Source organism: Orbicella franksi, chromosome 2 (assembly GCF_964199315.1).
Source record: "Orbicella franksi chromosome 2, jaOrbFran1.1, whole genome shotgun sequence".
Classification (NCBI taxonomy): Eukaryota; Metazoa; Cnidaria; class Anthozoa; order Scleractinia; family Merulinidae; genus Orbicella; species Orbicella franksi.
Window position 1 is genome coordinate 4181874 of NC_138146.1, and position 27477 is coordinate 4209350.

Below are 27477 nucleotides of genomic sequence, written 5' to 3' on the forward strand. Positions count from 1 at the left end.
CTAGTGATGCTTGTGATTATTAACGATTACATTTAGGTTTTACGTTATATTCTATACGGATTTAAACTGCAAAAACGATTTTGTGTAATCCTCGGGTTTTTCCCTTGATTTCTGTGAAATCTTTTGAATTTTTTAGTATTTATACGTACTGTGATCTCCCTACTTATAAACTCATTATTGGAAAGCAATTTGCCTTTGTCAACTCCAGGCTGATAATTGGTTTTTCTCTCCCGCCAACTACTGTTTAAGAGCTCCAAGTTTATGATCAGGAGGAGGTAGCGACTTTTGTCGCCTGAAAATGTTTTTAAGAGACCAAGTGGTCTTGACAAGCACTTCTGCCGGTTGAGTAAGGGAAGAATCTGTCTCGGAAATACCCCCATTTGAGCTCCAATGATCGTCAAATTCAACAGAATCGTCCACTAAACTCTCAGTGTTGTCCTCTGTATCAACATGTGCAGGTTTATCGTCCTTATCAAAGCATGCACTGGTGGCGTCATGTTCCATACCCTCGGGGTTTTCTCTCTCCCCCGTGGGAGTTTGTCGCAAGAGCCCGCTATTATTGCAGTCACTGTCTGCATGCAGTGCCTCGTCACTTACGTCATCGATCCTTATTAGGTCGTATGATATTGCAGGGTGTTGTGGATTGTCGGTCGGTGATTGGTCGTCACCTGTGATATACCTGTCGGTGTAATCAGTGCAAGTCAGTAAATATGAACTGCTTTTGCCTGTTAAGTACATGTCTTGTTTGGTATGACCACAAAATGACAATAAGTACATATGTGTTGATTGCTTACACTTTACTTGTTTTTGTTTTTGTTTTGTTTTGTTTTGTTTTGTTTTTGTTTTTGTTTTTGTTTTTGTTTTTTTTTGGGGGGGGGGGCTTACACCATCAAGTCATCTAAAATTAAGACAATCTACTAAAAGCCACTCTCAGCTTTGTTCAGTCTGCTTTTGTCTTCTCGCAATATTGACGACTTCACTTGTCTTTTTCCACCCTACTTGTTATCTGTGGTCTTGTTCTATCGATGCCAGCGCTATCCAACGAAACTTACAGCGCGTTTGGTCTGCGGTCTTTTGTACAACGAAAAGTGGCCTGTTTGTTTGGATTACCTGGCCTTGTTGGCGCCCAGTGCCTCTCTGCTGGGACTGGACGGAAGAGATCCTGAACAAAACAAAAGAAATCAGATATCACATCAAGCTAAAACACAATGTTCCATTGGTTTATTTTTGCAGGGGCGTAGCCAGGATTTTTCAAAGGGGGGTCACTGTGTCAAAGTGAGGGTACTCACCAGATTGTCATGTGTTTGCCACCTGTTATAGATTGTTTCTTTAAAGAAAGGCTTACAAAAAGGGGGGCTCACGGGCATTCCAGGACCTCCCTAGCTACGCCCTTGAATAAAGTCTAATAGGTTTAATAAAGGTTTAATAAAGTCCTAAGCCAGAATGACTGTAGCTTAGGGGAACTCTCTTTTGGCTTAATCAGAAATCACTTATTACCAATTCTTTTTTTATAAAGATAGTTGTCATTGATCGATGACCCTGTGTTCCATTTATTATAGGTCTCATTGAGTTTTAAGTATTTTAACAAGAAAACATGGTATAAACATGTCTTTACTATAACTTACGTCGTCCAGATACTTTCTTTGGCGTTGATTGTAATCTTTGCCCACTGTTTCTTCCTTGTAGTGGCGTTTTCTTTTCGTTCTGGGACAGAGAAAATTACTCAAACTCGATGCGTAAGTCAGCTTTAACACTATATTATTAATATATACTTTCGTGCAACGACTAGTATGAAGGTCGCATCCTTCCGTACATTTTCTCGACCGTTAAAACTCATTTAAAACCAGAAACGAATTTGAATTTTCTGTATCAAAGCCCAATCGTTGTTTTCCGCGTTCCTATGCTTAGAAATAGACGTTTTCCTGCCCTGTCTATCCCCTGAGTGTGTTTTTGTTAGTTCTGGCAAGTTCGTTCAGTTTGGCTGGTTCAACATTGAACCTGCTCAAACCGTCGAAGCCGTGCTAGGTTTTCCGCGCGCTTGACAGGCGAGAAAAAATTCTGAACTGTTTTGTACTCCCAGCTTGTTTGACCACGCGGATGATATGAAAATCGATTAGGTTGCTAATTTCCATTCCGTATAAATTGCGCGCCGACGTTTATAGACCAATCACAGCACAGTTGAACTACTGACACATTAATTTGTCAAATTAATAAATAATTTCATAATACTCACCGCTTTTGGCTTTGAAGACGATTTCGTAGTTCCACTCGATGAAGCCGACTGGCCCTCTCTATGGTTTCTTGTGTTAACTGCTGTTTTTCGATCGCACACTCCATTGGCCTTCTTTTTTCCACCTCCTGGCAATGCAATCGTTTTCCCCGTCGAAACATCAACTCCGTTGACGGCCAAAACCATCAGGTCATCGGGACAGCAATCCGACATTTCACTTCTGCATTCTTCGCTACTTTGTGTAAGGTTCGAAAGTCCTCGTGTTAAATTCGCCCTTTTCAGCGAGAGAACCTCAAGCTCTAAGTCGTCCTTAATAATGCTTATCATGGCAAATTCTCGCTGTAATCTTGCGTATTTCATCTTAATTTCCGACAGCTGTTCCTCCAAATCTTCTTTTCCGATTAGCACGTCATTCAGAGCCTCTTGTAGCTCGGCCCTTTCCTGTTTTACTGCAACAAGAAGAGTAGCGACCGCTTTCTTGTCTGCCGTTGCCTCTTGCGTTGTATCTTTTATAGATACCTTTAATTTTAAAGCCGCTAAATCACCTTCCAGTTCGGCAATCGTCTCCTTCAAAGCGTTTGCTTCGACTTGAAGGGAGCAATTTTCTGCCGACAACTCTCTAAGCTCGTTTAAATAACTGCTCTCCACTATTTTATTTGTGCTTATTGCCTCGTTCATGCATTGTTCATCGGACACATTTTGAGCCCATTTTTTCAATCTACTCTTCAATCTTAGCTGTTCATCTTCAAGCGAGACTAACTGTTGTACACAGAGTTCGATTCCTTCCAATCGACTTCTATCAGCGTTCGTGTTTTCGAGATCTTTTTTAAGCTGTGCTCTCTCAGCCTCCAATAAATCGATCTTCAATTCTAGCTCTTTCGTTTGTTCCAAATCAGAATCAAGTTCGTGGTCAGGGTTTGTCGAACAAAGCTTTTCACTATTCTGTGCATCCGTGTTTCTTTGTCCCTCTAAGCTCATTATTTTTTCCTCAAGAGCAAACTTCTCTTTATAAATGCTCAACAATTTCTCCTGCAAGTCGATTATCTTTTCCTTTGCTTCTGCCAACTCGATCTCCAGTCGGACAGTTTCGTCGTAACAGCTGAACGAATTTCTTCGTTGTCCGGAATTCTTCGGAAAACCTCGCACCGTCGACAGTTCGGCCTCCAACTTCGTGCTATCTTCGCGCAGTGACGAGAGCTGCGTCCCAAGATTTCGTGTTTGCATGTTTGACATGGTCAGCTCTGCTTTAAGCCGTACAAGCTGCTCTTTTGCGCGCGTTAACTCCGAGTTAAGTTTGTTGTTTTTCCTGTTTTGTGTGCGTTTTTCTGCACTTACCAAGCCACCCTTCTCTTCTTGCCTTGCCGTTACATTTTCTCTACTTGAAGCAAGTTTCAGCGTTGGTAACCCTTGTAAACATCTCAAACCATTGATCTCTTTTATCATGTTGTCTTTTTCTAATTCGTATTCGTTTAAACGCTCCTGCATCAGCTTTTCATAACTTTCCTTGGTTTCTGCCAGCTCCGCCTCCACTTTACTCAAACAGTTTTCTTTAAGCTTCAGCAAAGTTTTTCCTTCCTCACACTCTCGCGTTTTCGCTTGCAATTGTTGTTCGAAAGTCGTCTTTTGTTCTCTCTCCAAAGCCAGCGCGCTCTCAATGTTGTCTTGCTGTTCGCGCATACTTTTTTCCAAAGCAATGTTCTGTTCTTTAATCGCATCCCTGTCCTGCTGAATTATGCATAGCTTCTGTTCCAATTCTGTTAGCTTTTCTTTAAATTCATTGTTTTCCTTGGTAGAAACGGCTAAATTCTTCTCTAATTCAGTACACTTTTCATTCATTTGTGGCGTAACACTTGTCGAAAGATTCGTTTCCATCTCACTGAGAGAGTTTTCCAACCTTTGTTCAAGCATCTCTCCTGACCTGTTGGAGTTGCTGTTTTCTTTCTCAAGAGAATTGTACTTGCTTCTCAACGAATCCAATTCAATCTTTAAGCTTTCGTTTTCTTGGTGAACTTTAGATAGTTCATGCAACTTTTCTCTGACAATTGTTTCCAAATCGTCTTTGGTTGGTAAATCTTCTTGTTGCAGCTCGCATGTTTGTTCCAACCTAACATCTACATCAGCTTGAGGTTGGTTAGGTGGCGCTTTGTATCGCTGTAATCCCTTCACCAGCTCCAGTTTATCCATCTCTAGCTTAGCGATGACTTTGTTCTGATCATAAATCATTATTTCCAAGACTTTCTGATCTCTCGCGTGATTTGGCACTTCCTCCTCTTGAAACATGGCTTCCCCTCCTTTCTCCTCTTTGAGCTTCGACTTTGTCAACTCGCTTTCAAAGCTTCGCTTTTCTTCGTTTATCCTCCCTCTAATGTTGTCCAGTTCTGACTTCATTTTGGCGTTTTCAAGAATTACAAGAGACCACTCCTCTCCAAGACGCTGGTTGATGACCGCTCTCAAGGAAGAGATGTCGTCCAGATCGTTTGTTTGCGCTGCAAAGGCAGCTTTCTCCAGAGAAGAAGAAGAATCACCGTGCAAAGAGGTCAAAATCCCCTGAAGGATTGCACGGTCTTGAGATTTTACTGCATGATCACCAAGAGACGGAGTCGCGGATTCATCTCGCTCTACCTTTTCTGTTTGTGTACTTTTGGTATGCTGTTCGGATCGTAAATTTGCTTCTTTTTTTCTCTGTAGTTCTCGCTGCAAAGAGAACAAACAAAAACATACATACTTACGACGTCAAGAATATATTCGTTAACGCTGCTTGGCTACCAGCTTCATCCAGGCCCCTTTAACTACTTAGAACCAGGGGAGGCCTGGTTTGCGCGTGAACTGCAACACAAAGGCAGCTAAAGGTAAACAAGAGGGGAGTGTTGGGGAGGGCGGCGGGGCGATCAAGTGAGACCACGGCGCAATTTTTTTACGGTCTCAGAACCTGGTAGAGTGCATTTCAGAGAAATATGTGGCGTGCAACCTCACCAAAAGGTGCTATCACGATACGCCGTAAATCTCGCCAGAAACTGCCTTTTATCTTATGCGAAAATTATCTCATAGGTGTGGTAAACTGATACGTACCTCTGCTTTCCCCGAATCAATATTAGATATGTTCTACACCTACCAGCAATACACGAAGCGAGTGTGCTTTGGTTAGAGTGATCATGTATTTTCTTTGATTCATAAATAAGCTCTCTAACTGGTTAAGAAACTAACGAAACACTCGCCAACCAATCAGAACAACTATATGCTGTTTTTAACCAATCTGAAGGATTGACTTTGTTTTCCCAGCTTCTCAACGTTTGCCCGTTTTTGTCGTGTTTTGATTGGTTCATTGCGCGCGATGTATTTCAGTGCATTGTGATTAGTGATATATCAGGTTTGTGGCAGTCGTCACACTCTTTGCTACAGTATATCATTCACGTTATTCATTGTTGCACCAATAAAGTAAGTAGTCTAGCTTCTAAAATTAAGTCAACTCCATTTTGTTTCTTCGGAGAAAAAGTCTGGTATTAATTACTCGCAAAGTGAAGTCGAATTACTCTTGATGTTGCAAGGTGCAAGGTACAACTAATCGGTTTACACGCAGTTCGTTTCTTCCCTACGACCCTCCCACTTTTTTAACCCCCCCCCCCCCCCGTTTCACCGCCTCTCTGCCTCACCCACCTCCTCCCTCTTGACGCGCCCCTCAGCTACACAGAATTTGTGCGTTCAACACTAGAAGGAGAAACATGGACAGAGGATGTTGATTATAGTTTCACAGTGCCTCTTTCAAACCAGGAATATAGGTCCTGGTGATTTAATTTGTCAGAGAAACTTGATAACAATGTGCGGAAGTGACACCGAGAATAGACTAGTATCTCCTGGTCATCTCACGCTGTTTAACCAAGTGACCACCTCTTGAGCAGCTAAGCTTCGAAAAGATTTTATTTTTTCCGACGTGTTTTATGTTCGCGTCAACCCTATAAATTTCAATAATTTATAAAATAGTGTTTTCGACTACTCAGCCGATAGCGTAATTCGATTGCGGCCAATTAAGTTATATTGTTGTGGAATCTAATTTTTAGAAGATATTTTTCTAGGAAAGCTCAGTTTTGTCAAGCCAAGGTACTACACTCTACCATTACAGTTGAAGGCAAGTTACGCTTAAATCTACTAACCATATTACTCAAAACTATCAGAAGAACTATTCTAAGGGCCTGCGTTATTGGACTTTTCTGTCTATACAACGTACAAATAGCAACTCGCTACAGCAATTAAAACTCTTTTATTTGTACCCTTTGAAATAAAACAGCCATGTGATTGTATTACTGAGAACAGTTACATAACTCTTTTAAAATCTACAATTTATTTACATTATTGTATTTTTTCTGGGTTTTAATTCGCTTTGAGGAGCGAGATTTACCGCCAACAAATAAAATAATTGTCTCAGATAAATGACTGCTGAACATTAATTGAAATACAATGCTGGCTAATTAACGTAATAAAACAAGAATCTGCCCATCAAAGATCACACTCAAAGTTACTTCAAATTAATATAAAGGTTGGCGAAATTTATACTCTGGTTACTATTAGTCAAACTGTACGAGATACTTTTTTTATTCCGTAATTTAATAAAAACGTTTAATTTTAGGGGAAAGAAAAATATGGATGCAATTTAGACTCTAAGACGACGTATATCCTCATGATTCACCAGAATTTTCGAGCTTATTTTGCTCTTCCATTGTTTGATTGCTTCGTTAATATCTTGCGTCAAACTATTCTTTCTCACTTTCATAACGGCGCTGTTAGCTTGAAGTCTCTTAACAGGAATGATCTCCAGACCCACATTGCAAGTTTGGTGTACAAGGTCTTTATGGAGGAATAGTCGGCATCCATAGCTGGGCGTCTTTTGCACCACGTAAAACCTCATCTTTAGTTAATGTCTGTCGTCTCTCAAGCATGATTCCTGGACAAGAGTTTGCTCTTGCTTTGAATCTTTGTCTTTGAATTTCAGTTACTTGCCTGCTGTGTGTATCAGTCAATCGTCTTCTTTTCTATCACAAGATTTCAGGGATTGTTTTCACCAACCCGAAATCGTTCGCAGGACAAAACGGTCCGAAGAACTTCCGACATCTTATCGTCCAATCACGAGCATTCCGAAGTTGTCAGGTCAGATTGATGTCATCTTGATAGGTAATGTTACCAAGCAACATTTTCGCTGAGAACTGCAGGCTCTGTTTAGCTTGAAGACAAAAGCAGGCTACCACTTCTAGACCGAGATTCGAGGTCCTTAGAACTGAAGATACGCCATCTTGTGATAATAAAGAACACATTTTGCCACGAAAAGTTTGTGCACTGCGTGAAAGAACGAGCCTTCGAGAGTATGACCTTCCAGTGCAACAAGAGGTGTGCAAACGTTAATTTTGCAAAAGAAGGTACTGATGTGAACAAGAAGAGGTCTTCCGGAGTCTTGCCGAACATGTAGGTCCGCAATGCATATTTTGTTCTGTCTGCAAAGTAAATCCTTCAAGGTTTGCGGGTCTTTAATGTCATTCTATCCCACAAGCTCCTCGGTGAACCCTGATAAATTGATAATACTGGGTTGGTCTTAAAGCTTTTCATCACAACCGCTCACTATCGCGTGACTTCTTTACTTTACGGTTAAAAAGCGTCACCTTTGTGTAGTCTTAACGTTGCACAGTAGCTTGCTGCGTCATGTTTCGGGTCTTTTTCCTTGTTCGTCGTTCAATCGATGGTCTGCTATTTTAGCGAGGAGTTTCGTGTTAGTGTACACGAAGTGTCCTGTACGCGTCGTCTTGTGACGTCTGATAGTTTGTGGATTGGTTTGTTAAGGTTTTCGCTTCAGTTCCTTTTGTCAGCTAATAAAAGTCACCTATGCTATCTGTATTGAATGTTTCTATCACTATCTACAGATCAGTTACTCGACCTTTCTATTTGCTATTGATATGAAGTGTCCTCCAAATAACTCTTAAACACCAATTTTTCAGGGCAGAAAAAGTACTGCCTGTGACGCCCTTTTCCAATATTTTTAGGTTACTCTTTGACATGTGCTAATTCTTTACCATAAATTATTGGTTCTTAATTTCATCTCACCATTTAAACGTATTCAGACCAAACTGATTATTGCCGGAGAATTGCGTGGCGTTGTATCTAATTGTTATCATTTCATAAATGCGAAACCCTGTGATTTCCACAACCGTTGGTCACTAGAACATAGGCGCGTGTAATAATGCTTTGCAAGTTAAACTATCACGTGACAAGGTGACCAATAAATGCCTCACAACTGACCTTAACAGACGTTAGCTCAGATTTCAAGTTTTCCTTGTCTTGTTCTGTCGCTTCCAATGTCTCTTGCAATTTAGCGTTGTTTTCCACCAACGTTGCAATATCCGCCTGCAGTTTTCCTTCAAATGTGCTGTTGTCAAGCCCGCCACCCTCTTTCTCAACATTTTTTTCACTATTTCTCATGTTGTGAAGTTGAAACACGGACGATAGATCATCTTCTAGCTGTTCTTTGCTTTTCTTCACAACACACAGTGTGGTGGAGGTCTCGTTAAGTTTCCCGTTTAACTTTTCAGCCTCCCGCTGTAAACTCTGAATTTGTTTTCGCAGCGTTTCGTTCTCGTCCTCCAAGACATTTTTCTGTTTTTGGATGTCATGGCAACGCCGGGTAATGTTGTTGTTTTCCAAAACCAACAGTGCGCTCTGCAGTGCCTTATCTATGATCACGTGACTGTGGCAGTGGTCGAGAAGGGTGAGTGCGTCAGCTACGTGTGACAGTTCTTGACTTTTCTGAGAATCTAAAGACAGACAAAAATGGCGTAATATATACGAGCATAAAAATGAGGAAACTACAGAACACATCAGGGATAATTCTAAATTTTCGTTATGTTTGTATATATTACGCTTGTACACCGGAAACTCAAGTCTTAGTTTGGCTTATTTTTTTGGCACAACATTTACTTTTACTCATTTCAAATGTCTTTTGGGGAAAACAATAAGAAATATGTTTAAATAAAAAAAACCCTCTTTGTTTGCAATGACTTAGTGCAAAACCCTCTCTTTTCTGCAAGCCATATAGGTCCGCAATTCGTGCAAATACTTACTATCGTTACTAACTATGGGATTTCAATTCTGGTGAATTTAATTTAACTGAGTTCCAATTAGGATCTAAATTTCCCTTACGCGAAACAGGTAAAATTAGGTATGTGAGCAGAAGAAAGAAAATCATCAAGCGTGATGACAGATGAAAAAGTTACGAATTTTACTCACTAACCCAGAACAGAATTCGTTTGGTCCATAAATTCCTGTATTCTTTTGTAGATATCTTGCCTGGAGTCTGTGGTTTTTCCTTCGTTTTCTAGATCAAGTTTAAATGCTTTCTTGAGGAAACTCAAAGCATCGCCGTCGACACAGCGTTTGAGTGAAACTAGTTTGTCCCTTAAACAGGAATGCTCCTCGACCTCAGGAACTTTTTCCTCAGTAAGTTCCTTGTTGTGTGACTCCAGTAGGTTTTCGTTATAGCGTGACGACGCAACCACCTTGTCATCGTCCGTTTTATTTGTCAAGTACAACGTTACGTCTTCCGTGTCGCGCAGCAGCGTTCTCTCGTCCAATAACTCTTCTGCTCCAATCAAACTTCTAAGACTCCCGCAATTGTCCAACAATTTTTCTCCTTTGGAATTCAGCACATTTAGATAGCTTTGGAACAATTCCAAAAGAAGATCGGTGTTTTCCAGAAGCTTGCTTTTAGTTACAGTCCATTGAGTAAAACCATCTTTTTGCTTAAGTTCGCTTTCAGGGAGGATTACAGCATCATCGAGAGAAATATCTTTGAGCGCGTAAAAAAGTTGCATGGAGATGATGTCAATTAACAGCGTGCTTCTTGTTCTAAACATATCTTCTTGAAGTTTACATTTCGCCACGGTTATCTCGCCTTGAAGATTTGCTGTGCGTGTAGTTTCTTCTTCCAAGCGGGAGTTTAGACCTTCGATATCGCTTTGTAAACTTGATTGCTGCAAAAAAGGAAAAAACAAAAAACAAAACTAAGCAAATTAATTTAAATAGAGAGAGGTGTTGAAGCGATTACATTCACGTTGAAATTTTACTTTTGCAGTATAATATTGCTTCCCATTGTTCTTGTTGTTCTTGTTGTTCTTGTTGTTCTTGTTTTAGTCTTTTTTGTGACATAAAACTCAGGTCTGCGTGTCTCATTGATATAAGAACAAGGATATAGTGTTTTAAGTTTGTGTAGCAACCTTTTCCGGGAGACGAAACAAGACGAAAGAAAAACGAAACCTGGGACTTGCCTTATTCCTGTGCGGCTTTCTTCCAGGCCTTCACGGTCAATTCATTTTGGCGACGTATACGAATTGACGACGGCTAGATGTAGAGGCCTAGGTTCTAGGCAAGTTTGGAAGGTGTTTGCTTTTCTTTTCAGTGTCATTTCACCAGTTACTTCTATTCTAAATTGTGAACACAAGTTAATGATCGTATCTACCTCGTTCTCATAAAGACTCTTCACTGATGCTAACACCTTGTCTGTCTCGGCCATGGCACTTGCCACCGTTGCCTCGGCTTCGTGTTTCAGTCGCTCGATCCTGTTCTCATAAGACTGCTTTAACTCCTCCAAATCTTTTTCTGTAAACGAAGTTCAAATATTCAGCTTAATTGACATCTTCAGTCTCTATTTTTAACTCTGTATACCATCAGCGAGTATTGAAAATTGTTGAATGCTTTTGTTTTTTGTCACCTAGCATTCGCTCTCAACAACTTCAAACGAGGTAGATAACGTTTACTTTATTGCATGAATGGCAATTTAATCTTTTCAGTGGTATCTCCCTTATAATGACCGGTATAAAAAAAAAAGTACCTCTCATGTCAACAATCTTGGACAAGTCCTCGCTGAGCCTCTTGTAATCAACCTGGAGAATAAGTGTCATGAAATAATATTGAATTATAGTTGGAAATATTTTCGACAGAAAATTAAAACGAGAAGGATAACATAGACAGTGAAGAGATGGGCTTGTTGCACAGTAGCTAGGAAAGTTGTGGAGTGAGAGTGAGATCAGACCCGTGAGAGGATGCATATTACAACTGGCTTGTGAGTGGGTCGCTCGCTCAGAAATTAGACGAAGGGAAACCTTCCTTCTCTACCTTATCACCGCAGCACCAATTCCCATATTCGATAGTTGAGTGGAGATCCCTCACACAGGTTAGGACATGTTCGGCGGAAACGAAACAAAGAATTGGCTATTGATCAAAGTAAACAAAACGAAGGTATTGTTGAATTGAGTCTCACCTCCACATTGACGTAAGCCGTGTTAGTGATCTTCATGGCGCGTGATCCAAAGAACAACGCGCTTTTCGTCTCACTCACATCACCCATTGTAGGTGAAACACACACCTGAAACCAAACAAATGTATCAGTTAATGATAAGACATCGAAAATTCACGGACCGCTAGATTTTAGTCTGTATCTCAGGCCAGAATATCACGATAAAGAAACAGTATACCGTCTTATTACTTAGTACGGGTTTTAAGTAGGGCACTTCTGATACGTTGATACCCCGCCAAGCGATGAAGGTAAAATTGTGCAAGAGATGGTCATAGTGAGTGACTATAGGAAGCCTTCGAAGCTTGGAAGGAAATCGCGTGATTTAGATCGCATTATCTTGCATCTCATTGGCCAAGACGAAAATAATTTAATTTTTTGGAACAAAAATTTCTTTCAAAGTCGTCTAGTCGCAAATTAAAGCACTCTAGCATTACAAACTCACCACTAAGCTTGTTTTACAGTTTCCACCCAAACTCTCTTGAAGCAGTCTTGTGAGCGTAGAATTCCGGAATGGAACATGAGTCTTCTTTCCTTCGGCTAAAGCTTGGATTACGTTTCTGACAACAATTACAAAGGGAAGTTCATTCTTCTCATAGTGCAGATATGTCAAAAAAATTAACAAAGCTTTTACGGTCACGCGCAAAAACGGCGAGATGATATTAGATATATAAGTCTTCCTCAGCGAAATATTTTGCTTCATTTTCCCCTCAAACGACAAGGAACGAACTGTTTTACTGAATGATAGTAATAGATGAGGGCTACAAGCTGTCCGATTTTGTTAGCAAATCTTTGTTCAGGTCACGCGAGGATTTTTGACTCTTATAATCAGCACTCCGGCACTTGTCACGTGAGCTTGATGTCATCAATATACGCCATACTACGCACGCAACGTCTGCGATGAAATTTGCTGGCTCAGTCAACTTAACAAAGACAAGATTCCAAACAAGAAATCTGTTCTATTTGTCAACTTGTTGGCCTGAATAACCACGCCTGGGGTGAGCAAAATATGGGAAGAAGTGGGGAGGGGGTGAGCAAAAAAGGGGGAACGGGTGGGGAGGAAACGATCCCAATCCCTTCTCCTACTCCTTATTTTTTGCACTCGCTCGCTGTTTCGTTCCTTTTGCGTGCTTTTGGAAATGAACACCTGCTACGCAGGCTAGGCTAAATGTTGGAAACATATTCTCACCCTAGCTCGAGCAAGGATGAGTTAATATGCTGTGCTTCACTCAGTCGCTCTCCCTCTGCGTGAGTTTTCTTGAGTCGCTCACTGCCAGCCAAGTCGCACCTACAATTCACAAACAACATATCATTAGAGATATTCAGACGTTTGACACAACTGAATCCCGTATTAAACAAAACACCTTAATTTCTGGCGCATTGACTACAGAAATACAACTGCTTGCTGCAATGATACACTTAAGAATAAGCGAGATTAGATTGTTATTTTTATTGAGCTTTACAAACTTGTCTACCATACATGCGGGAAAAAGTAATTTTAGCCCAAGATTTTGACCCTAAGTGTGTGTCCAGATTCGCAGTACGAGGAAGGCTGTTGTATTATACTTCATATCAGAATTGTACTGATATTTTTTCATGCTAGAGGTCCAGAGTTTCGACTTTTTCCTCTTCACAGGCTTAAAAGTATAACAATCTTCAAAAAATATGATACAAATTACATACAAGTATATTCTCCCTCGAATAAGCACGTCATCGTCAAATGCTACCATTTTTGCAAACGAATCATCTTCCGTGCCTCCATTCTAGAACACAAAAAAAACACAGCTGACATAAGAAAGTAGAATTGCAATACGATCACTAACAGAATCCATTTGTCGTAAATTCAGATGCTATGATGTCTTTCCGTTTGATTAGTTACCAATACTTTTTACCAATATTTCAGTTTCCATAGTAATGGACTGCTGTTGCTGTATCAACGTAACACTCTGGAGTCGCGTCATGCTACGTTAGCCAGAGTTATGTGTATTCCGGCGCCAAGCTGTTTTGTATGCTTTGGACCGGGCTGTAAAAACACAATCAATACAGGAAGGCACAGGTATGATAAAATTCCCTACCTCTTCGGTTACTTCAGCTAGTGAATCTACTTCTGAATCCTGGTGAATACAGAACATGGAGAATCTAGTGTAAACTTTATTGACAAAGAAGTTTATATAACATACCTTGGAAGTTGCTTTTCGAGTGCATTGTTCTAAGATGCTATCGACTGAATGCAGTGAAAATTCATTATAACTAATCGAACTGTTAGCTTTACATAACATAACATAACGTAACATAAAAAAAAAACATGACACTTAATTTACGCACGGACGAATGAACCTTTTTTACAGTTACAGTGTTTCAAAGAACAGCTTAATTTCAATGTAACGAAATCACATCAAAGATGCTAGGCATCAACAAAGAAAAACACTTATCATCTTGGCTGTTAAAAACGTAAAATTCAGTTGAGGGTTACTTCTTGTAGCAGTGACTTGGTAAAAAACAAAACAAAAAAACAATCGCGACAAGAACACATAGTCAGAACTGATTTTGATAAATTAACTACTCTATACCGTCATTTTTTTTTCTTGGTGACAATAAACAAACCTCGCTGTTTTTGCTGCTGCCCGCTTCCAGTCCTTCCTTAGGATCTCGTACGTTTGCACCTGAACCAACATAAAACAACGTATCGTTATGTCAGTCGATACCCCCAGGAAATAAATTCTTCTCGAGGGTGACGGGCCACTTGGAAATGCCCCTAGCTTTGTTATGTGCTCTCTTATTCTTTGCAAAGCAATATTTGCTGTTCATGGACACATTGACGCAAACATTTTCCACCGAGATCTCTTACGTCAACGAAAAGGTGCACATTGTAAAGAGACAGTGGTTTGTGTTTTACATCTCTTTTACAGATCGCACTGTCGAGGAATTTGCCGTGTTGATCAGCCTTGTGAGAACATCGTCCGCACGCAAAAAAAATTCACAACCAAATTTTAAACTCCTCTGAATGTGCCTGCCATCCATGATAAAGAAGGCTTCTCTTGTTGAAATATGCCTTATTAAGACACAAGAATATTTTTAGGCAGGACTCACCATGTTTGCTTGTTCCTTCAGTAAGAATCTTGTTCTTGTTTAGAGTTCTTTCAATTGTCAACTGACAAACCGAGTGCGACCTAAGGACAAACACAATCAAGAAGCTCAATCAAGATAATAAGAAATCAAACGGCGGCTCTTAGAAGGGTCAAGGGAGTGGGCAACCGTACGTTAAGTTTGAGCTTATTACTAAGTTTATGCTAATTTGGTCTAAACAAGGTATTAGCTTGACTTTTGAAGGAATAATACAATTTTAAAATCAATTCACTATAATTTTAACATAAAGTTGGATCTCAAACCTGCTTGAATTCCTGTTCATTTTAGTTTCAGCGAAAACTAGTCTTTTCTTTCCCACGGTCAAAAGATTTAGCACTTCTGAAGGGCTTCGAACCACGAACTCTGAAAGGTTTTCCACATAAACACCTACGGATGAAAGAACAAAAAATAAGGTTGTGATTTGACAATTAAACTGTCATCTCATGTGGAATTCTTCGGGAAAACTGATTTACAACTCAGCTTCATAATCACGCAAAAAAGAGGTCTGGTTTAGAGGCAAAAGAAGGTCAATTTGTTCAAATGTGCATAAATACAAACCTTTTACAGGATGTTCTCTCAAGCTTAACTCAACCTTATTTGTAGAGTTCAACAAGTCGTAGATTTTCTCCTGGTAAATTTGTAAGTATGACATGGTCACCTGCCGAGGAAAATTGATGTTATTAGGTGGACAAAACCGGAAATGCTGATAGGTTTCAAATTCATGGATCATGTTATGGCTACACTACAGACACCTGTAGGAGGCGCGGGATTCGAGATCGAGCGGTCTGGGTTCGAGCCCGTTCTTGTCCCCAGAGCCTTCGTTTCGTTTGGTCACATGATTGGCAAAACTACTCGTAACGACATTTTAAAACGAGTATGGGGGCTGGAACCCTGGTAGGGGTCACTGCGTGTTCTAATACCAGATGCTCTACTCTCAAAGTTCCTCTCTTTACTCAGGAATACAAGTGGAGAGTTACCGGCGAATTAGCGAAATGCTGGAGGCGGGGGTAGGGCTATCTCGTACTGGAATAGTATACCATCCAGTGGGGAGGAGTCACCAGAAAAGGTCACCTTGAGGCTATCAATATTATTGCTGTACCTTGTAATCATGGCGGTCATCCTGTGTTATTCTCTTGAAGCACCTTTCAATGACGCCAGCTGTTATACCATCAGGTGCCATTAGTGTATGGGTTTTTCCTGAAATGGGTGACAGAAATACGACGACAAATTCAACAACCGCGTGCGACAAAACGTTAGATCGAAAAAAAAAAAAGGAATTCTCTATATCAGACAACAAAAACATTTACCATGAATGAGTATTTTATACCGTAGCAATTCATAAGGTTTAAGGAGCTCAGTAACAGCATTCTGAGTTATTTTGGCCACGTACAAATTACTTTTAAACTGAAGGAAACCTGAAAATATTGGTTTACCGAGATAGAAAAACACCAAAGAGATAATAATAATAAACCATAAAGGAACAAGGTTAAGGATGAAGAAGATTAAAACGGATTATAGACGACGAATTTGAAAACTTTAGACTAAACGTTTTCAGATGGGCAAATCGTGACGTGGCTCCCTTAACAACTTTCTGCTGTAAGCCAAAGTTTTCCAAACTGCTCACCAATGATCATAGGCACGCATAGCGTGCTGAGGACATAGCTGCAAAGCCCGTTATGAGGACACGCCCATCCTAAGTTGAACGCGCAATTATCATTACTTTCAATGATATTTATGGGTGCGTGGCTTCTTTAACTCAATTCTTGACCTGCCAAGATTCTTTCGAGTTCGCTTCAAAAGTATTTTATTTACTTTTTAAAAGCTCGCTTCGTCTCTATGGGTAAACTGTTTCAACAACTTCACTGAGGAATTATACCTGATCCTGTCTGCCCGTACGCCATCAGAGTTCCGTTAAAGCCATTCAGAGCAGCATTTACAAGAGGCCTGCTTATTGTACTGCATACCTGGAAAGAGATAAGACTGTAGTACTGCTAGCGCTATTTCTACTATGGAAGTGAGTGAGTTTTAAACAGTTTCGATTAAGTCTCACCTCTGGGTTTGTGGCCTCTTTCGGGAAAACATGATCAAAATTGAACGTTTTCTCCCAGCTGTGTTTAGGATCAGCAACATGAATCTGAAATTAAGATAAAAATGTCAGTCACTTCTGAGTTCAATGACTACAACGACGTCCCGTTTTTCCCCTTTAGCGTCTCCGGTGTTTCTCGACTCTCTCGAGAAACGTGTCATTTTTCGGATGTCGCGTCGCGTTTCTCGCGAGACCAATCGAAAAAGCTTGATCCCCTCACTGAGTTTCCAGGGTCTCTAAGAACTCAAGGGCAATGAGCGTGCATGACGCCCTCCCTGGTCTTACATACCAACTGTTAAACCACTACGTCTTTTACATCAAGTTGTGGTAACTATGGTCCAAATTATAAAGCAACTGATTGTCAGAGTCACAGCTATAACAGTGCATGTTAGCTGCTAGCATGCGTATACATGCTGTCAAAGAAACGTAGACATCAAATTAATCATGGTATAGACCGACATCTGTTACCATCAACATCAAAAACGTATTTCATAATACCTCAGTGACTTATCACGTTTATTTATCCATCGATTCCAACTTATTAATTCCTACATTCAATCAAACTCCTTCAATTCATTTACAGAGAATGAAATTGTGCAGTTCCAGAAAACATCCATAGCCACCCCAAGGAAGGAATTGAAATTCCCTGAGGGTTGGGGGTTTCTGGAATACCAAAGAATTTAAAGAAATGTATGAAGCTTAATTGGAATTTCCAGAGGGATAGGGGGGGGGGGGAGGGGGGGGGAGGGGAATTCTTAGAAAAAATCTGGAACTACACATTTCAATATCTTGACACTGGTTAGCTCTCAGTAGGCCACATACTGGTCTACAGTAGTGGATCTAGGGGAGGGGCCTGGGGGACCCAGCCCCCCTTACTTTGAGTAAAAAAAAAAAAAAAAAAAAAAGAAGAAAGAAGAAGGAGGGCAGGGCAAGCAACACTCTCCCCCCCCCCCCCCACTCTTAGCTCAAGGTCTCGATCTGCCACTGATCTATACCACCTGGACAACCCTAAATGCCTCAGTGATCCAAGTATTATATGAATACACAGTTTACGAGAGATAAAAGTTCACACCCCATAATAAAAGGAGGCAGTGTCATTGGCACAATCACAGTGAAGCACTGTTTCACGGATCCTTAACCCAGCATTTTGTCTACTGACACACTAGATACAGCTTGATGCACCGTTCAGTTGCCAGGCAACAAGGACCTAATGGAGAACACCTTTCTTAAGGACATTTTGGTTTTGTTCACATTTTAGGTTAGAACACATGAAGGAGCATGTGGCAGTGACATGTTACCAGCAACAACATTATGCACTGTTGTCATGATGGGACATGCTGCAAGGAAATTTTGCAGTGGCAAGCTGAAATAAAGTATTACTGTAGCACATAAGGGGATACATTGCTATAAGATGTCCCTACCGCATGCAACCACCCACCCCCCCGCCCCCAACCACCTCACCACCTTATTCGAAATTACAGTTCCCACTTGAGGTTAGTACACATGAAGGGGCATGTCACAGTGACATGTTAGCAGTTACAAATTCATGTCTGGCTGAATTATAGTATCAGCTCACACAATGGGACATATTGTTGTAACATGTCCATGCTGCATGTCCTCCCCCCCCCCCCCTGCACACCTCGTTCAAACAGTACACAGTTTTGTTGATGCCAGTAGTGTCCCTGCAATGTCTCTTCATTTGCAGTACCAAACCTTATTACTACAATAGCTCATTATTAATAAAAACATTTAAATGTACCGCTTTCAAAGTCAAACTGCCACAAACAGCGATATTCAACACTCTGGTGTGACAAATTTTGATTATTTATTGAGAGAATAGTGTTCCTTATTGAAGGTTTTACCAAACCCATTTTATCACAGACAGTAGAAATCTTCACTAAAAAACCTGGTACATCATAAAATATTTAGACTCAATGTCTTAAGGTCTCAAAACATATCTCAAATGTGTGTCTAATATTTTGCCGAGATTTTATTTTTGTACATCAAAAGAAAAGGCTTTACACAATGCTACATTGCTCCTTATATGTTCAAATGTAACACTCAATCTTCATTTCAACTAATAATTAGTCAAAATGATTTTTAATATTACAGTGGACTCTTGCAAATGTAGACAGATTTCCCGCTAAAAACTGGAAATCTGTCTGTGTTTGCAGGCTACAGTTGAAGTAAGTCACCACCATTAACAATGCAAAAAATCACCATCTACTGCAATATCTTGGCCAGCTTCTCTGCTTCGCCATTCATCTTATTCTTTAGAAAAAGATGGCAAATCAGCCACTTACTCCAACAATTACGACACTACTTCAAACTTTGTGGTAACCTTGGTACCTGGCTCATATTTCATGTGAAATGATAATTAAAAGATTGAAGAAGTTTTAATTATGTAGATGACATTATATGTATTGCCATGGTTACTACAAGTATCCAATTAAAGCTCTTTAAAACAATCTCCAAATATATTTCCATTAACTGAACATTTTTATCTTTCAATTCAAAACTTGCATTATTCTTACCCTATCTCTGTGAATTCAAGATAACGTAATGAGGAATTCAAGAGATGTATATAACAAATGTAATTCAATTGATGACAAATGACAGGAAATTAGAGGTAATACCGAATTTTTCCTGCATGAAATATCACAAAGAAAATTGGAGTCCCAAGTGATCTATGCATTATTTAGTAATCAAAAATCCGTCTGCACTCAAATGTTTAAATAAGGTAAAGTAACAAATATTGATGGCAAAGGTTTTCAATATAATAACACTGTTTTGCAATATTGGCTGACACAGGTGAACTATATGCTTCCCTGTACCCTTCCCTCCAAAACTGAAAATGACACTAAACAATTCACTCGCTCGCCCCTGTAACGGGCAGAATTCTTGCCAGTTTCGTTAACCTTCACTTCATACAATAATCCTTCCGGCAGAAGTTTCGTTAGGTTATTCCAAATATAAACAGCGACGTTTTCAGCCGTGGAACACGTGTCCGCGAAGAAAGGTACGTCCATATCGAGATTTTTATGATCCAAAGTTTGTAACACGCTTTCCATATGCTTTTTTAAGTCCGTTAAATTCATGACCATTCCAGTAATGGGATCAACAGGTCCACGGATGGTCACTTTCACCGTGTAATTATGACCATGTCCGTTCTTGTTGTTGCACTTTCCAAATATCGATCGATTTTCCTCGTCGCTCAACTTCGCGCTGTGAAGCCGATGACTCGCACAGAACGACTCTTTTCGTGTGATATACACCATTGGCCGTGTAGTTTTCGCTTTGGCTTCCAAGTAATGATTGTTTAGAGCCATTTTTAGGCGAAAAATAGCAAAAATTACCACGAAACCACCATCAATTAACTAGAGTGATGATTACAATACAACAAGGCACGTGTCAGACGACCTCACGCGAATGAATTTTACCGCTGACCAGATTGACTCTCCTCAGTCTTTTGTGGTGGTACTGTCGAGTCATATTATTCACTTTAATTTGTTGTTGAAACTGAAATAAATAGATCATTTTAAGAGCATTTTGGCCTAAATCCCCTTAGCTCCGAGTATAAAACTCTGTGTTTTAATCAAAAGCAAGCGACCGTAAATTGAATAAATGATTGAATAAATTTCTCTCAGTCGCTCGATCGTCCGGGCCTCTTGCTTCCTCAAATGATAGTCGAGTAACATTTTTGAGTTCAACTTACCTGAGATGACAGTTCTTGTACATTCACAGCTATTGGTTCCTTGCGACTGTTTTCTTGTGGTCGAGGTGGACGAACTCTGACAAAAACTTTGACCCTTCCAGAATCTGTGACGGGCAAAACAAAGCTTTCGTTGTCATATGAAAAACGACTTAAGTTATTTTTTAAGTGACTGAGTTTGATATTGGATGCACAACTGGCATAGTCTAAAGTAGTTCCGTTTGATGTTGAAACAATATCGAAGTAAAGCGCTTTTGTAATAATCAGACAATAATCTTTTTGGAAAACTAAAATCAGGAATATAAATAAATGAATGCTAACTGCGCTGGTCAATTCTAGAACAGTCAACTTATCTGATCAAGTTCAAGTAGTGTCAATCAGTTAATTTGTAAATCGCGAATTGTGTCAATTATTTTCAAGATTGAAGTCATGAAATATCGCTGGCAGTCGAATACTAAATACTTTGATAGTTTATGTCAGTTTTTAAGCGTTTATTTGCCACCGCTTACTCCCAGATCTAACTCAAAATCAAACCTGAATTTCAGAAACAGCTAGTTGGGGTGACTCACCTTTTCCAACCTTGATGCTGGAAGTCTTTTGTGCCTGTTTTTCTTCCTTCTGTGGTTTCATTTTAAAACTGCCGCTGGTCCACAAACAGTCTAGACTGGAGTAATTTCTTCATCAAAGCAGACACATGTACAAATTTAGAATCATATCAGATCACGGGACGACGTGGAATCCTAAGAAAAGCGAGCAAAGTGAAGAAAAGTTAGAGACAAACTCGGAAAATCGTATTACACCTCCTGGCAAGTATACGGCTCGCCTAGTATTGTGTATTTGTGGTCTCCTTATCATCGAAGGGGTAAAAACTGTATGTAAGTAGCCTCAGCCGATGTTCCAATATACATTAAAGTTGCTGTATTTAACGTCTAGTTGCTTGCGGTTTTTGATCAGCCGAGCCCAAAACCTCATTCGCATATTTCCAAGAGTTTGTAATCCTCTCAGCAGGCATGACTTATTTTAAGTTACTTGTAAAAATCAAATCATTTGATTTTCACTCATCCACAGCACAAGGTGTATGTTTATAAATTACATAAGCTCTGTTCTGCCTCAGCGGGGCTTGTATATAGACCAGCATTCGAAGGCCACTGGCCGAGTCGGTGGTCTTTGAGTACTCCATTGTTCAGTGGTCACCACGGGTGAAGACAGAATGTTTTATTTAAGCAAACGAGAACATGACTTTAAGAGGAAAAACGAGACTAATCATCCTTCACCCAACGTCAACGATATTCTCAACTAGAATCTAAATTCTCCTCAGTCAGCAAATTAAACTGCGTTGTTAACACAATATATTCGTTAGCACGAACATATTGATGGTCAGATGATTTTAACAAATATTTGAATTCCACAAATTTACTAGATAAAGGATCCGAAATGAAAATTCTTTTTTTTTTTTCATTATTCTGCAATTATTGCGAAATTAAAATTTCTCGTAGACGTTAATTTAGTTGTGATCAGTATTTTTAGTTATGTTTATGCTTGTAGAGCGAGTGTAATTCTCACAAAACTCGATGGCACCCTCATGTTAGTTACCTCAAATAACAAGCAAAATAACAAAACAAATAAATTGAGTAACACGAAATTATACAGAACTTTTACTTACATATAACTAATTGGATATTTGGTTATCACGTCAAAGAACAGACTATTAAATATATTGAAAACTACTTAAACTTTGCGTATTGGAGTAGTAATCAACAGTAACGTTGAAAACTCACGTGATATGTTAACGTACATTCTGTGTTATTTCGGCCTCAGCGATAAATATAAGCTGTAACTTAATAGTGTAAAACAGGCTGACCTAGAAGTAATTATCGATTATCTCACTGAAATACACTGCCTGGTAGTTTTTGTTCACTAGTTCAGTGTGAAAACAAACGTTAAATATATTAAATCTACAGGAAAATTTGGTAGTTCCGGTACAGTCTGTAAACGACGGAAATTCTAAGTTTCCTGGACCCAGAAATATCGATCAGGAGATTGCAAAAATTACTGAATGTAAAAATGCGTATAAAAATTCCTTCAGTGCGCTGACACTCCACCCAAAGAAACTATATAAAATCATTTACCTCGCAAAGTAAAATAACCTGTTTTTGAATAACAAGTTAGCTACCGGCTGGACATTTCATATCTTCGATTCGATTCACCGCCTCAACATTATTTTTGAGGCCATGCGTTCTCTTTCCCGCCACAAAAGCGCCTTGAAACCAGCCACAAAGGATTGTAAACGCTTATCTTGTCAACAATTTTTATGTTGAAATACGCTTGTTGTGAAAAGTTAGATGGCGTAATTTCACACTCAGACCCAATGGCGAGTTAACACTGTAGTAACGTCAGCTATAATTATAACTTCGTTCAAGAATTCTAATGCAGAAGTAGGCGGAAAAAAATCATTCTAGAATGTTAACTTTAATTAAGCCATTTTTAACCAATATTTTGTTATCACTTTTCCAAATGAACTGTTTGTTTTTCGAACGATCCACATTACAGTTTTAAACTCTATCTTTGGGCTGAATTGTACTCCAAACGTGAAATAAATATTGAAATTATCGTGTGAACCGTCCTGGATATATATGCCGCAGGTGCACCAAAACGTTCTGTGATTGGTCCGCGAGAAATAACCGATACGACGGGAAGTTGGCTGAAAGACAGGCTGAGAGAATCTATTGTTTGAGAACGTGGCAAGAAAATTGGCTCATCGTCAAGTTATTATAATATTTCTGAGTGCTAGAACGTTAGTATCTTACACGTAGGCAATGTGCTTTTTAGCCGCAAAGAAATCGCCAGATTAATCTAAAATATTATTCTACCAAAGCAACTACAATTGCAATTCGTGACTAAATATTTTTTCGAAACCGCTACCTTAAAAGAAGATACAACCTACCGTACGAAGTATTTTGTAGGTCACCACCCATATATTCCCCGCTGAGCTTAGCAGCTAAATAAAGAGATTCTCTAAGATCAACGACAGGTCTGTGTCAAACAACTGCTCCGCATTGTAACGCTACTGAGTAGATAGTGCCGTTCTGAGAATGTTGTCTGTTGTAAATATTCTGGAAAGAGAGACCGTATTCAAATTATTGACGCGTCATAAAAATATTCCCTGACGATGGCTTTAATTAATCAATTCAAATCTGTCCTCTTTAAAGAAATCTGTCTGAGTATATTGAATTTTTAAACATAGCTGAATAAGCTGGAATAACTTCAAAACAATTCTAGCGTATATTGTATAAAAATCTACCCTTACCCAATCAAGTCGACCTAATTAAGTTTTTTAGTTACAAAACGGGAATAAAATTCTCTACTGATAATCGTTTGCATATGTTAAACATCGTATAGCGCTTGTCCATAAGCTGACGTTTCTGTCAAAAATTCTTCGATATTGTAAATGATTGTTTATTTTCGAGGAAATTTGTCGAAGAAATGGGTGGGGCAAAATTCATGCCAAACACAGTGGCATCGGGCGGTGTTCATTTACTTTTTTCTTCGAAGTAATTTAAGACTTTTATAAGAAACCTGGTAAAAAACTATATATATGCCTGCAATAAGTCTATTTTTAAGAGTTTATGTTATGATAAAAATGGGTTGAGCGGTCAATACTTTCTCGGATACAAGTCATGTGGGTGGGGCCATTTTAATGCCAGCAAGTTCCGGATTAATTTTATTTGTCGAGGTCTTCACCTGGCACAGCCTAGGCTCGATTGCCAGCCGCTGTTCAGGAAAGGAGCCCGCGCTCTACTACTTCTCGGGGAGGAACGTATAGACTGGAGTCGAGTCAACGGCGCATGCAAATCGAACCTAAGCGCTCGCCTAAGCTCAATATCGTGATTAATGTTGTTATGCCTGGAAAAATATGTTGTTCTCAGGTAACCATCTTTTCCATAGATTGAAAAACCTGTCGAACTCAAACTCCACTCAGAGTCCTTCATTCCTCAGCTTTGACCGAGTATTGATAACTCTTCTGTAGAAATGATTAAATAGTTAAATACATTATTGGAAGTGCGAATTCCGTCCTTTTGCAGTCTGTAGGACAAATGTAAGGAAATTCTCACTCCGTTTTCAAGGCTCCAAATTATATAATTCCCGCAGCACTGAAATTCAAAATGCTTCTAGTATTGCTGTGTTCACCTCTAAACTTAGTCCAAGTTATTTTTCTTTGTCTTCTTTTGCATTTGCGCATTTGCGCGTTTAGCTTTGCTTAATTATGTACTCTGTATTCTAAATTATGATCATTTTGTGTGTCGACGACGGCATTTTTATTATTTTGTTAAGTCTTAGGTATCTTTAAGATAGTCCTTTCCATAAGTCTCATTGGCGTCCCTGGGATTCCTTGCCTTATACATTGATATTTTGTAAACATATTTATAAATATGTAAACCTAACAACAAAAACACAAACCCTCGAAGAGGAACACTTTAAAAGACAGCATATTTCTCCACTAGTACCCAGCTCTTGTAGAGTAAATTTTCTTTGATAGACACGATACACAGAAAACGCTAGATTTCAACCGATTTTCATTTCAAAATGTTTTTTCCAACTGAAAATACATAAATTCATATAGTTTTCGATGGCTTTGATAATCCTAACCAAGACAAAACGAAATTAAATCAAAAGCTTTCATTTAATTCGCCTTGACTATCATTCAAGTTTTTAGTGAATGAACAACATGAAATCCAAGAGTAAAGTTATATTTTAACACCCATGTTTCTAGAGAGATCAAATCTCGTACGATGAAATACTTGTGTTTGTAGCCGATCTCACGCTTGCTCTGATTGGCTAACTGTAGGGCATTATTCTCCGGAACTGCCCACAGGCCGATTACGGGCCTGCAAAGACAGAGCAAAAAGCCAAATAATAAACAGCTTATCAACCTCAAACGTTCGGTCTTTATGGGAAAATCTCAACCCTCGACCTTGCGATATTGACTTCGCTATATCTCGGTCAATACGGCATGTTCTCGGTTTAAGACTTTCCCGTAAAGACCTCTCTCGCGGTTAATAAGTAGTTGGTCATGCAGACAGTTGATGAGAATACGAAAATAATATTAATCATGCATCAGAAGTGGATATAAACTTGTTGTAACACTAAATTCTCAAACCGTACAGTAAATTAAACGCACTGTACGGAAGTGAGCAGCGAGAAATGAACTGTGAACTATTCCAAAAGTTTATCTCAGTCTGACCTTTGTCGTCTTTGAATTCTAAAAGTTCACAACCTAGAGGTCATACAAGTTTATTTTTCCGTGAGCCTTGAGATTCGATTGTTTTTCTAACAACTCTCTTGAGCAAAACAAATAAACCATTAAAGTCTTCGATTAGGATTCCGAATACCAAGACTGAAACAACAATTTATTGGAGTGTATATGTTGGATTATGAACTGAATGAGATCTTTATAGCCACACCGTGGCATTGCTCCCACACTAGCCTGACATATTCATTTTACTCTCAGTATTCACCTGAAACTACCTGAATATACGTTAACTTTTAATACACTTTTGAATACGTTTCTGTTTGTTTTTAAGTTTCTAGTGTAAATAGTGCGTCCCAAATTAACTTTCGCTGTCTAATATTGTGATTTTTTTAAGTAAAAAGCTCGTAAACTTAAAGACAGATAAAATTTTAATTGTTTTAACATCTGCCTTGGTCTTTTGAAATTTAGTTTTTATCAGAAACGATAAACAAAACAAAGCAAACAATTTTGAAAAACCAACCAGGGTCTTATAGAACCAACCTAACTTAATCAACTGTGAGTAATAAACATATCAAGGAAACAAATGCACGACTAAACAACTTCACCAAAATGTTTGTCGATCGGGTATTATTCTTCCATTTCGTATGCTCTCCTAGGCGTTTCCAAGGGAAAAAACCCGTAAATCCAGGCCTTAACAGTTAGATTAGTTAGCAAATCTGTTGATTTGCCAAACTGGCTGAGGCGCGCGAAGAAATGACACTAGAGCCAACTTATTTAACATCATAGAGTTATTCTTCAAGTTGTTGAGTCAAAAAATATAAGATTTTTGCGGAATTTTTTAAACGGTAGAGGCTGCAAAATTACAAATTGTTTTAACCGTACAAATGAACGCGCGATTCCAGAATGACCCATAAAGTTAGATGTGCGATCCATGAAGCGAGACATTAGCTAATAACACCTACCTTATCGCTATCAAACTTTCAATACATACTGCCGTTACTTTACCAGACCAACACAAAAAAATCACTCAGATCTGATATCTTGGAGCATCTAAATCTCGTCCAGAACACATCTTCTCACATTTCATCCGATAAGCGTCTCTTGTTGCATTTTCTGAGTTTGTTTTGAGACTTTTTGTAGTCACCCGTATCGACAGGTGGCAAAACCAATGAAACTCAGTCAACAAGTGGTAGAATATTCCTGCTCGCATCTCTACCGCGCCAGCCTGGAACCGAGAAATGACGTTATGGTAACTCCACTGACAAAATTCAATTGGTATTTAGGCTTTTGTTTTATTTATGCAAACACTTGCGTACCTGCTGCTATAGTAGCGACGCTTTTCCGCCCATTAAACAGGGAACTTAACTTCTTCAGGTTGTTGATATTATCAGACGCCCCTAGAGGAACAATTTTAATTTTGACCGAGGTATCTGATTCCATACACCCAGAGTAAAATGCTTTCAGCTTTTTGCCATATACAGCTATTTCGAGAAAGGTTGTCTACCAATGCGTAAAAGTGCACGCGACAATTTCAATTGGTATTATCACGACTACTTGATTGAAACTCAAGGTGTTTCGATTAGCATGATAGAAGAAAACAAGACGAGCACAACTATTCTTCTTGCTGAGAGCACCGTGAACCTCAAGCAAGCCACGCCAAACTGTGACTACCCATAATACCAATCGGCTCTGTCGCGTGCGCTTTTACGCTTTTCTTGGACAATCTTTGTCGAAACAGTTGTATCTC

At 39.3% G+C, this 27477-nt stretch overlaps 1 protein-coding gene across 2 annotated transcripts; it reads right to left on the bottom strand.

Moving 5' to 3' along the window:
* Window positions 1–227: 227 nt before the first annotated feature.
* Window positions 228–26960, bottom strand: LOC145477794 (uncharacterized). 2 transcript variants are annotated; one of them, XM_081455621.1, is made up of 23 exons: window positions 26693–26960; window positions 21049–21219; window positions 20483–20586; window positions 16732–16815; window positions 16558–16645; window positions 15781–15878; window positions 15240–15339; window positions 14945–15068; window positions 14646–14725; window positions 14160–14218; window positions 13631–13669; window positions 13239–13318; window positions 12745–12843; window positions 12001–12115; window positions 11523–11627; window positions 11094–11145; window positions 10722–10861; window positions 9498–10236; window positions 8510–9021; window positions 2234–4924; window positions 1626–1704; window positions 1111–1162; window positions 228–679 (listed from the first exon to the last, which is right to left on the bottom strand). In XM_081455621.1, the coding sequence occupies exons 2-23, from the start codon at window positions 21107–21109 to the stop codon at window positions 238–240; spliced, it is 5943 nt and encodes a 1980-aa protein (XP_081311747.1). In that variant the 5' UTR covers window positions 21110–21219; window positions 26693–26960; the 3' UTR covers window positions 228–237. The 2 variants fall into 2 exon arrangements, with proteins under 2 accessions (XP_081311747.1, XP_081311746.1); XM_081455620.1 differs by lacking the exon at window positions 26693–26960 and adding an exon at window positions 22609–22983.
* Window positions 26961–27477: the final 517 nt, after the last annotated feature.